This window comes from Anneissia japonica, unplaced genomic scaffold (assembly GCF_011630105.1).
Source record: "Anneissia japonica isolate Jap-2015-1 unplaced genomic scaffold, ASM1163010v1 scaffold1881_len754168_cov175, whole genome shotgun sequence".
Classification (NCBI taxonomy): domain Eukaryota; kingdom Metazoa; phylum Echinodermata; class Crinoidea; order Comatulida; family Comatulidae; genus Anneissia; species Anneissia japonica.
In genome coordinates this window covers 494,448-506,947 of record NW_022757845.1, presented here as the reverse complement: position 1 = coordinate 506,947, position 12,500 = coordinate 494,448, and the positions used below count along the sequence as shown (strand labels likewise).

The 12,500-nt window shown below is 34.8% G+C and overlaps 1 protein-coding gene across 4 annotated transcripts in view; it reads left to right on the top strand.

Annotated features, from left to right (window-relative positions):
• LOC117124899 (major facilitator superfamily domain-containing protein 8-like) overlaps positions 1 to 3,475 on the top strand; it is a 20,914-nt gene extending 17,439 nt beyond the window's left edge. For 3 of the 4 annotated variants that reach the window (XM_033271233.1, XM_033271236.1, XM_033271235.1), the window contains 3 exons: positions 313 to 416; positions 752 to 951; positions 1,519 to 3,475. In XM_033271233.1, coding sequence (XP_033127124.1) covers positions 313 to 416; positions 752 to 951; positions 1,519 to 1,764 — 550 coding nt within the window. In that variant the 3' untranslated portion in view covers positions 1,765 to 3,475. The remainder of the gene's footprint in view (positions 1 to 312; positions 417 to 751; positions 952 to 1,518) is intronic. The other variant, XM_033271234.1, reaches the window with a different exon arrangement.
• The last annotated feature ends 9,025 nt before the right edge of the window (positions 3,476 to 12,500 follow it).

Below are 12,500 nucleotides of genomic sequence, written 5' to 3'. Positions count from 1 at the left end.
TGTATATGTATATATGTGTATATATGTATATATATATATACACACATATTTACAATACTTTATTGTTTAAAACTTAAACAATAAGTATAACTTAAGTATGTACCGCATGCCTGATATTGAATACAGTAAGTAGTTTACCAAGATTATATCATTGTATAACTGTTTAAGATCCATTGATGTAACCTTTGAATTTTGAGGTCAAAGTGTTAGGCTACCCCTTTGATTAATCTATGAGTTTGCTTATTAGTATAAAAAAAATTAATCAGAAGATTGTAATAACTTCATAATTATTGTAATATTTTTTCTCTTCAGATTTGGCGATCGTTTAGTCATGCTTGCTGGCATAATATTCCTTATCATTGGAATCTTTGTTATGTTGCCATGGGGACCTGGTTATATGCCCAGGCCTTACTATGGTAAGTAAATGCATGGTATAATAAGTTGCTAAATTGTTTTTGGAGTGGAGTTAATTTGCTTAGTGGTTGAGAAGTTTTCCTTCCAATCTCAGGGTCCAACTCCTGCGACAACAATATTTTTTTTCTAATTACTAAAAGCTGTGCCACTCCCTAAGCCTGATTATGAGACTTTAACATATATTTAGGCCCTGTGCGAGATCATTAGATATCTGCTGAACACCATTTTTGCTAAATTTATCTTTTAGCTACAGCTTTAACCTATTAAAAAGTAAAAAGAAATAAAACATTGTATTTATTGATTATTAATTGAAGTTTTTTCCTTTTTTATCTTTCAGCTCTCAATGTTTCTGATTATAATGACACAATAGTTCCAGGTACGCTGGGATGTTCTTGGGCCTACAGCTGGTGCGACACGCTGAAAGTGCTCCCTCTATGGCAGTACGGACTCGCTATATTCATCATCTCCTTTGGATACCCTACCTGTCAAGTACTGAGCTTTATAATTTATTCTAAGATGCTTGGCCCAAAGCCACAGGTAAGGCCATGAAATTGATTATCAGGTTTTTTTTTATAATTCTCTCCCATTAAGGAAGATGAATGTGGAAAGAAGAATTAGTCTCTGGATCTCATGACATTTTTAAATTTAAAATGCATTTACCCCCAACCTCCACCCTCATAAACAATGAAACACCTTCTCATATGTTCTCTGCTACAAGAGATATGTGATGAGATTGACTTGGCTGCGTCTAATGACACTGCCATATATTATGTTCAGCATTGGCTGAACCATAACATCTAGTTTGGGTTTGGTGGATATGAAGAAGATTTAACCCCAAAATGATTATTTTTATAAGTCAAACATGTCATAAAATCTACCTCCAACATTATTCTCCTATCCCAAAACATTTAATAATTTTCATTATTGAATCTATGGATTGTATCTGTTTACTAATATAAATTCATTGATCACAGTTGATAGCATTGTAAGCACTTTCATCACTTCTTCAGATTTTGAAATAGTTTTAGATACTTTAACATTAATTTAATTATTATTGTTATTATTAATATTATTATTATTATTATATTATTATTGTTATTTCAGGGTTTATATATGGGTATTCTGACTGCTGCTGGTAGCTTAGCCCGTACGCTAGGTCCAATATTTGTCAGCCAGATATACTCCAGTAAGGGTAACCGTGCAGCATTTAGTGTCCTCCTAGGCATGGAGGTGGCCATGCTAGCTCTCTATTTAGCCTGTTATAAACGCTTCATTCCTTATCAAGAACGATTGAAGAAGAAAAAGGAAAAGGCTTCAAGCCCTTTAAACAGTCCGCATCATAATATATAGTCCTTGCTACATTTTTCTGCTTTGGTTTGTATTTGTTGTTTTACATTTTAAAATTGATGAAATGCAAGATTTACTATATAGAATTTTCTGAGTATGAGGGCCAATTTCATATATGAAAGCTTCGGCCCAACCTTTAGATGGATGACCCCTAAGGGTCTTGTCGTGTCAAGCAACCACAGTGGTGGGTGTAGCTCCCACCACTGTGGCTGCTTGACATTGTTATTGAAGTGCAAATGATTATGTTTTTCTAAGTTAACTTACTTGCTCAATTTTTTTTTCTTCATAGCTAGGCCAGCTTAGGCCTAGTCGGACACAGCAGCAAAGTGAACTCCTATCCCTTCAACCCATTCCTTATTTACATCATAAAACATGATATAGATGATGTAATGAAAAAGCAAGCCATAATTTAATACGCATATTTGGAAACAATGTAACCTTTCATGTTCAATTTCTTTTAAAATTCTTAGCGCTTTCATTGTCACAAAAAAAACCAAAAAAAAAACCGGCTATTCCTTCAACCCATTCCTTATTTACATCATAAAACATGATATAGATGATGTAATGAAAAAGCAAGCCATAATCTAATACGCATATTCGGAAACTATGTAACCTTTCATGTTTGATTTTTTTTATTCTTAGCACTTTCATTGTCGTGAAAAAAAACCGGATTTGCTGTGTACTATACCTAAACCTTGATTTTGGAGATGCAAAAATCAGAGTGTCTGCATCTGACACAAATACTCAAAAAACCATGTTTCCGCATGTGTTTTATACGCAGATTATTGCATGTAAAGAACATCAGATCGCTTTTGAAAGTAGCTATGGATGCTATATTGAGAATGGAAGATAATATTATATTCCAGAGCAGAGGGGACGTCAACACAAAGAGCCAAAGTACCATAGTAGTTGCAAAATCTTTGCCATTTTAACAGTCTGCAACCCAAACAATATTTGTGCAACATTGTATTGTGCTAAAGTAACAAGATATTCACCTGACTTTATACTGTATATGGTATTAAAACTGAGTTGATGCATTCTTCCTCTCCCAAAACATTCAGTAGAAATGTTTCTTCTGTCCCTATCTCTGCAATAACCGGTCAAAATTGTGTATAATCCAGTAATCAGCAATTATACAACCGTTTGAGGAGAGAGAATAAACCCTGTTTTCCGCTAGCCAAATTTATTTGCACAAATCGAAAGTGTCAGTTTGCTTCCTGAGCTCTGATTTGTTGCGCATTTTTTTCGCTTCACAAAAAAGTAGAAACAGTTCAAACTACTGATATTGCGGAAGTGAAAAAACTACGATAGATATGTGAATGCACGTGAACCGACACAAATAATTATTCGTGCAAATAAATTCGCTTAGTAGAAAACAGGCTTTATGCGGAAAGCATAGCCTTACTAATAAAATAAATATGCACCTTGATATTTAAATCTTGGACCCTCATGAGACTGATTGTTTAAGTAAATTGAGACCTGTAGCTGGGGGAAAAGGGAGTGCATACATTCGATTAGTGCATACTCACCACCAGCTTCCCCCCACCCCAAATTCCCATATCAGAAAAGGTCTACATTTTCAAGACATTAGAGAATTTACTAAACATAATTTATTTTTATTTTCTGTAATCAAAATGAATTAAGGGAATCTTAAATATTTACTTTTTATTCAGCAGTCTATCTTAGGCCAGTATTTGGTCAAATAAATTGCTATAAGAAAGTATAATACATGTCATCATCAATCATCATTCCTGATGATGACATAATTAATGTTGAAATATTGAATCCCAACACGATGGCGTGTATTTCAATACTTGGAGTATGTATTATACTTTCTTATCTTAGATTAATCAGTGGACCTTTCGGTTTTCAATTGCTATAGTAATGAAAAATTGAAGCTGCATTCCAACCAGCTCTGAACTCTGACCCCAGTTAGGCAGTCCAGTTTTAGGAGCCATTAGGGGCTCATATTGACTTGTGCTTATCATCAGTTTTTGTGTGATGATTTTATAGCCTCCCAAATGACCTCCAGGGAGAATATTGAATTTTCTCATGTTCTCATATTGTTGGTAGTGGTTAAGTTTTGGAGAAACTTTTTTATAACTTGTTTCGCGAACTTATTTTTTTAAAAATTGTTAGAGCATTGCGGGAAAAAAATAAATATAAAATTTTGTTTTCTTATCTAGCAAATAGTTTTGCCAAAAACAAACACATAGAGGATAAAATAAAAATATAATTTTAGTGAATGTAAACAGTGTAGTTAAGGGATGGTTAAATACTTTAAATTCATAATAATTTGAAAGAAATATACATATCTTTTTTATTTTGAGATTTTAAGGCAACGGAGGGCGTAATAAAAATTAAGGAAAACTTGTGGCAACGGCTAATTGGCCAAAAATAATGTTATTTTTATTTGAATTCATCATTATTGGCAGGTGGTGGGTTTGCTAAACAAGGTATAAACAAATTCTTGACTACTGTTGTCATGGTAATTAGGAGTTGGTAAAAATGGAGTCTAATAACTGTGTGAACCTTAATTCTTATGCTAATCAATTATTTACATATTTAATGTTACATAATCATAAATATATAGAAGTTGGAGGCAATACAATAAAAATTGTAATTCTATTTTATATAATTCATGAATTATGTAATATTTCATACCAGCTAGAGCGGGCTTAAAGTGGTTATACAGTAGAATGACTGGATTAAGTGCTTTTGGCGTTGAAGTATTGTCTATTTCAATTTAGTCTTTATTTCTTTTTGATCCTATCGTGGTATGTTTGCCCTCTGGGCATAATTGGAAAACAATGTTTTTCTGAAATTTCTCAGGCAAAGGAAGATAGGCTAAATAAATATAGAATAAAGTAATTTATAATTTTTAAAAATTATGATTAATTGTAATTAATGATTTCAAAAAATAAGTAAATAAAATTTATATTTTTTAATCTATCTTTGTGTGTAGTTGACTTTATTTTCTTTGACTTAAAATAAAGAAAAAAGTAAAATGTAAAAATATAATTTTCAACAAAATGTTTATTTGAAATATAATAATAAAATACTGTATATACAGGTAATTTCTACACATTGGTTATTTATCAGCCAAACCTCCATGTACATGATTAACAACCAATAAAGCTCTAGGTTATTTAACAGACAATCGGACATCACGTCCGATCACTTAGCTCACGTATCCATTACTGGCGCTTTCTAACGTACAGTATTTCCTCATTAACATAATACTAATAACGTTTACACTCAAACTTATTTACATATAGCAATAGCAGCGGTAATGATTATATATGCAAGCTGATGACAGCATTACAAAAGCGTTGTCGAACTTCATTAGCTTTATTTATTGGCTGGTTGTGTAGATAGCGACAGACTAGTGTCCCGTCCAGGGGGAGTACAACTCTCATCCGCTTCACACTACAGGAACTGGGATAAGCTCCAGCCCTATGGGCCCCAGTGGCTCGGAAAGGATTTAGTTTTTAGTTTTGTGTAGATAGAACTGAAACAAAAAGAATACTTTGTTAGTGAAAATACTAACTGAAATGATATAATACTGAGATATATAATTACATTAAATGTAATTACATAAAAACGATATAATAACATAATTACATAAAATATAATTATATGTCTGTTAAACTGTCATAAAATCTGGGAAAAAAGACTGGGCAACTGATAAAAAAAAAACATACGTGGTATGTGTGTGTTCAGCTTTTGTAACTAGGCTGTTTACAAACATCATCTAACTTATTTTCATAGGTAGAACTGAAACAAAAACAATACATCATTAGTAAAAAACTAACTGAAATGATATAATTACATATAATGTAATAACATAAAAAAAAATGTTACATTAAAATAAATAAATTAACATAATAAAATACAATATTATAGTTTTATTTTAAACAACATAAAATTATGGAAAACAACTTTCAAAAATACAATTGTATAATTCTGTATAGATGATTTTAAAAGATGTTGAGAACAAAGTGTCCTAAACACTGACTTGTGCAACTAAAATAATAAATTTGAAATTAGATGGCCTAACTGGAATAAGGTACTGCGAAAATATGTATTAAGCTTATTTCTCAACAAGATTTAAAGCAAGTCTAATTCTAATTTAAAATGCATTATAATATACATATAGGAAATATAAAACTCAGTATTTCATTTCAATAGGATTTTTTACGTACTTGTGGAATGCATAATCGTTTTTAACAGCTGTGCGTCTTGAGCTATGCAAAACATCATCATCTGACCTATTTTTGGATGTAAAAGAAATTATAAGTAATACAGTTAGGCATGCTAATATTGGATATATGTAGAAGTCTCATTATCTCTCAAGTTGTAAAAAGGAAAGTTTATGTAAATTTGAATTTAGATAATACTGGGCCCTCTATTGTCGAATATGCAAACATTACTGTGTGTATTACACCATAGAGGAACTCCTCCATGATTACACGCTGTGACATTAACATTCGACTAGAAATAAATTGGCCTATTACTACCCCCGGGCACTCATTGAAACTCCTGGGTGGAGAGAAGAAATGCAGATAAAGTGCCTTGCAAAAGGACACAAGTAGAATGCACAGCGAGAGGATTGGAACCCCGACCTCGAGGTTGGGAAACCAAACCTTTCCCACTGCGCCAAACCACTTCTTCTCTTGGTACATTCTATAGAGTCTAATTTGAAGAGGCCAGGAAATTGGATCTAGTTTCTATCAACATTCAATAACCCACTGTACCATAAGCCTTGGACAGAAAGGGGGGGGGGGTTGGGGTCATAAAGTTCTCCTCTATTTAAATATTTATCCAAACATTTGTTTTCAAGCAATATGGCACAATTACATTACCAATCCTACATTTATAAAAAAATTCATAACCAACAGGTGCTTGAAATTTGTTTGTGTTTATAAACTTTTGACAAATTTTGATCATGTCAGCGTCACAGACGTACAGACGCTCATACATACATGGACGATTGCTAAGGTTCCTATTGCTTGACAGCATGGAAACCAAAAAAAAAAAAAAAAAACGGACAATGTTCGGCAGACAAACCTTCTACAATAGCAACAACATAATAGTAGTATCACCAATAAAGCTACGCCTAAAATGCTGATGGCAATGTAGATTAGATACCAGTAATTATCTGAAAAGGTAGAAATATGTAATTTATTGCGATAATCACATAGTTTCTTTACATTCAAGATTGAAACCAAACAATTGACCTAATCAAACATTGGTACAGGTTTCCCTCCTATTCAAGCCCACTTTTAGGACCACGGTTTCCATGGTATTTAGCAGCTTTGGTCTGTAATTAGAATGATAAAGATAAAGACATTTGTAAATTTAGGAACCCCTGAAAAGTGTTATTTAATTGGAAGGGTGTTTAATGAAAGGGAGAGCTGTTATTATGAACATCAATGTTACCTTCTTCGATACAAGAGGGCACAGTGTCAGACCATTCTCCATCAGTACAGCTTATCTTAGACTGTCCGTTCAATGTGAAACCATCGTCACATTTAAAATATATGATGCTGCCCTCAACGTACAGAGCTCCATTTTGAGGGGCATCTATTAACTTGCACATAACTTCTGTTAAAAAAAAGAAAAGAAAATTATTGCTTTAAAATGACGGGCAATTCCATTATTCCCTTGAGATTATGCTGCGGCACTCATGGAAAAAATGTGCCTAAATTCCATTATTTTCTGCTGCAGTTCAACCGCCATTCGGCCTGCGTATTCTTTGGCGGTGGTATGCACTCTATGGAGTGACTGCTCTAGTCACACCTTTTACAACTATCAACATTTCAAATGTTATGTTAAGCTCTGTTCAAATTACTGTATTAAATAATTATTGTATGCCCATATATAATCATTATGTGCCTATATATGCTCATGATTTGATAGTGCTTTAGGCAAAATGTACCGTTTTTCACGCAGGATGGCACTCTGTCTGACCAGAATCCCTCTTGCGTGCAATAAATAGTAGATGCTCCATTAGAAATGCTATAACCATCATTACAGTCAAAGACTAGAACACCGCCCTCTGTGTATACAGAACCATTTTTAGTGCCATTACTAGGAGTAGGTATAAAACCGCATACCACAACTGTTGGAGAAATGTTTAAAACTTATTAGAAAACTGCTTGCGTTTTGAATCTTCAGAAAATTTTATGTTTCACATTATTGAGTGATTTTGATTGTTTTGTTTGTAAAATATATAAAGTAACCTGGTATAACACTTTCTACAATTTCTTCAAAAATTTCGACTTCTTGTTTTGTCACTTTAGCTATCTCTTCATTGCCCGTAGCTTGGAAATCATAAATGCATTCCAGATTGTCTCCACAGACAGCAAAAACTTCGGCTTGGTCAATATTGTTTGGTAGTTCAAACCACGGTTCGAAATATGGGTCAGAATATGTTTCGTAATCAGTGCCGGTACCGTAATAAAACACGGAATCCTCAGGAACAACTCTCCCTGCAATACAATATTCAAGGAAAGAAAGGAAACATATATTCCAGGTTTTCTGAGTCATAAGCTTGTCAATGTGTATGGCTATATACATATTCATGATGTGATGTCATCATGACCATATTTAGGCATGTCAGTATGTTCTCGACAATAAAAATTTGATAGCCTGGACAGGGCTTTATTCTAAAATTAAACACAGAGCATTCTTCGTAAATTTTGTACCGGCCACATTTTCTGTCCTGGAATGTCCTTTCTGTATGTCACCTGATTTTGATCATAAAAACTAGGAGCCAATACCTTTAATCGGCCATTGAACATTTAACGTGGTAATATGGTTTTTATAAAATCACAAATATTTATTTAGCCGTTATATGCACAGGAAATTTTTCCATCATTAATTGACATAGTGACATCTGCTGCTTTTATTTTGAGATATTATGTTGTATTCTATAGTGTATATATATATATATGTACGTACGTACGTACGTACGTGTGTTCGTATGTTCGTATGTAGTGTATGAAGTTTAATGTAAAATTAGGAGTACAATTATGGATTATGTTTTCTGCATGAAATTGCAATTTTAAAAACAAAGTAGAATATTTTACATTTCTCGCCGAAATTGTAGTGGATATCACGAATGCTTGAGTTCGACGGAATATAGTCACCATCTGGTGTCTGAAGATCATCGGCGACGTCGTCATTCCAGTTACCAAGAAGCCCACTGGTGTTTCCTCGCATTGTTTCTGGACCGACAACCACGATGGACATGATGTCATTAGCAGCTTCAACAATAAAAACTAGTCCGAAGTCAAACGCAACTGTCACCGACACACTTGTCACATTTGTTTCCCCGCTATAGAATATAGTGATACCTGTAGGCAGGGAATAGTCACAGTTTTTCTCAGATTTAGCAGTTTTTTTTAATCGTAATAATGTATGCCATAAAAGCAGATTCTGTTACTTTCATGTACTAAAAAAGAAATAATTATGCATGGCACTTGAAAGTTGTCATGTTCAACGTTCAGCTTGCGATTTCTGAACTCTCCTATTATAGGCCAATTCAAAGACACAAAACATAAATACAAAAATACAATGTTTATATGAAATCATGTAAAACTAACAATTCAAATGTACATTATTTCAAAGACAACTAAAATAAACGACAGAAAATATTTTAAAACTTGAAATTACAAAGTCATATAATTATTACCTTCGTCATACCAAATCGGTGTTAAATCAAATCTGATATGAGACCACCGGTTGTCACTGTCAGTCACGTGCACTGCCAGACCACGTATTTCATTCAAGCTCACGTGTACGTTGGTTCCGTTGTTGTACTGAGCTGCGATCGCAGTAAACCGAGTAGCTTTGGTCACATTACCTATAGAGAAGTACCCAACGCAAAAATATGTGCAATTAATTCAGTAAAGATGAGAGGTTGGGAGAAAAATATTCACAAAGAAAAACCTCTCAGTATCAAAACAGGCATTGAAATAATAGTAGCACAGCCTGAATTTCATTTTGAATTTACAAAGATAAAAAACAAACAACAAAATCAAAATAGATAAAACAATTTTTTTTAAAAATCAAATATAACTACATTTTGCAACGACAATGACCACGACGTCGTAGTCGTCGTACACTATCGCTCTGTCCAGGTTTTGACATTTTCTTTGAAAAAAAATTGTATGCCCATATATAGCAGTGCTGTACCTATATATGTTCATGATGTGATGTCATGTCACAAGTTTTTATTAAACACACATCAACTGTCATTTACCTGTAACCTCCTGTAGGGGTTCTGTTCGGCCTTGCATCATAAACATTCCATCGAGTGAATTCATCAGGACGTACTCCCCATGACCGTTAAAGGTGTACGCAAGTCCATCCAGGGTCTGTATATGGGGATCACCATTCATTCTAGCTGTTGAGCAAAAAAAACAAAAAAAAAACACACAATTTACTGCAAATGAGATAATAGATAGATTTCGCTGCACGTTAACGGATGATGTCATAATTTATTCATCTTGCGGTGCGGAGTAAGTTAATTTCAGGATTTTACGTGCTAGATATGGTTTTGCGCATGTTTATTTCGATTTGTTTACAAAAGGGGCGGAGCATGTTGGGTACTAATGTTAAGGTTCCACCACCAGAGCCACAGGAAAATGTGCCATTTAAAAAACCTAAACAAATTGACCCTTTTCTCACCTGGCCTAGGAGGTTGGTATCCAGAGCAGTCATGTGACGGTCGAGCCGGAATAAAATTTGCTAGGCAAGATGCTTGGTCTTGGCAGCATCTTTGGTACGGTAATATGTCGTGCAAGAAATGGGACAAGTAAGGAACTCTGCCAATTTCGTCAAATGGTTCCCGGCCAAGGTGATGGTACCGGTGCGCATATCCAGCGTGTATGTTGTCTTCAATATTGGTGAGGGCTCCATTGGTGTCGTAACAGCATTCTAGGCCATGACCTTCAGAACTAAAAGGGAGATCATTAAAAGATGTGAATTTAGGACATTGTCTGGGTTACGAAAAACATAGTATCGGACAGGCATATCTTGGAGTCTTGAAATGCGATGGAGGAGGATTATGGGAGCGCGTGAAAGTGAAGTGGTACTCTCGTAATTAAGTGAGGTGCTAACTACTTGAGCGTGATTTCTTTGGTGGGGTGGGGGTGGGTAGGAATTTGTCCCTAGATGTGTGTTGAGGCGGACTCTACAAGTGGCATTCTTAATAATTAACCAGACCTGCGAGGGCGGATATTCCTATTCAGCCATTCGGTGAAATATTACACTATTTGTATAAAAATGTAAGAAATAAGGAAACAGCCGAAACGGATCCAGAACTTTCCTTTAAAGAAAACTCAATATTTTTAAAATTCTTATTTTTGGTAGAAATACACATACAGTACTGACACCATAGTGAATATGTGATTTTTCCATTGCATGTTGTTACCTTGGCGTACTGCTGCGAACACAGTGGACAATATTGACTTCATCTACGCATGATTCGTGGACCGTGTTCGAGCAGCGCGGGCTAGGTGAGAAACGCCCCCTATCAATCAACGCACTCTGTAAGTTGCATGGACAACAAAGTTCACCTTCTGATGAATCGAGCTGGACAGCATTGAATCGCTCAATATTCCTCCAGGCCGAGCACCACTTCGGCACATTCAAATCCGTGAAAATACTTAAGTCAAATGGATCACTCCATATTGATGTTGCAAAACTGAGAACAGAAAACGAAATAGAATTTCATTAATATGCATACATTACAGTCTGGGATTAAATTCAGCCAGGGCAATTCTTAGCAGAATCAAATGGACAATGGCAGGGGTTCCAAGTCTACCACAAGCCGACGGAGTCCATGCAAGCCCATGAGTGTCTCCAAAAAACCTAATATTTTGCGGGGGAGGCCATCCCCCTCCCCGTCAGACAGGCCTTTACACCCCTGTCGTCCGACGCCATGACTATGTCGTCGGATCAAAAATTTAGAAAATAATTTGAATATCTAAATAACGTTACTTTGATTGCTAATCCCTATTGCAGTTCAACAGCACAATTCGGAACTTACTAATCCATAAAACCTCTCCCTTGAACCCTACCAGTCCTATTCATCGCCGAGGCTATAGTTGGCCACTTCGGTTTGGAGCCCCTTCGTCGGGCATGTCGGACCCCTTGTCAGCAAATTTCTGGTGCCACCGCTGACCCTGGGTAGTATACCTAGTTTTGCTTCTTTGGATGGAGAGAGAGGTCTGGGGCAGCACTTACCCATCTTATTTACAGCCTATTATACTACTCTAAAAAAATTGGCAGTAAGAGCAATAACATTCAATGATTTTACCTCTCTTCTTTTATTTAAGAAATTGAGTTTGCTAGATGTCTCTAAGTTACACACATTATGTATCTATTTATGTTTAAACTCTATTATGAAAAATCGCCTCAACATTTAAATGGATATTTTACACTTATCACGCATTCACATTAAACTAGGCAAAATCGAAAGAAAATCTATATCAGCCGAAGACAGCCACAACTTAAACATTTTCAATTACCTCTATAGGCACCTAAATATGGAGTGAAATACCAATGCACGTTCGTGAATTAAATATAGAAACATTTTCAAAAACAAATTTACTACAATAAAAGGCTATAATCTTGATTTCTATTTCGATTTTTCTATATCATATTTTTACCACATTATTATTATTACCATTATTATTATTTATTAAGCGTTTGTTTATATATATATA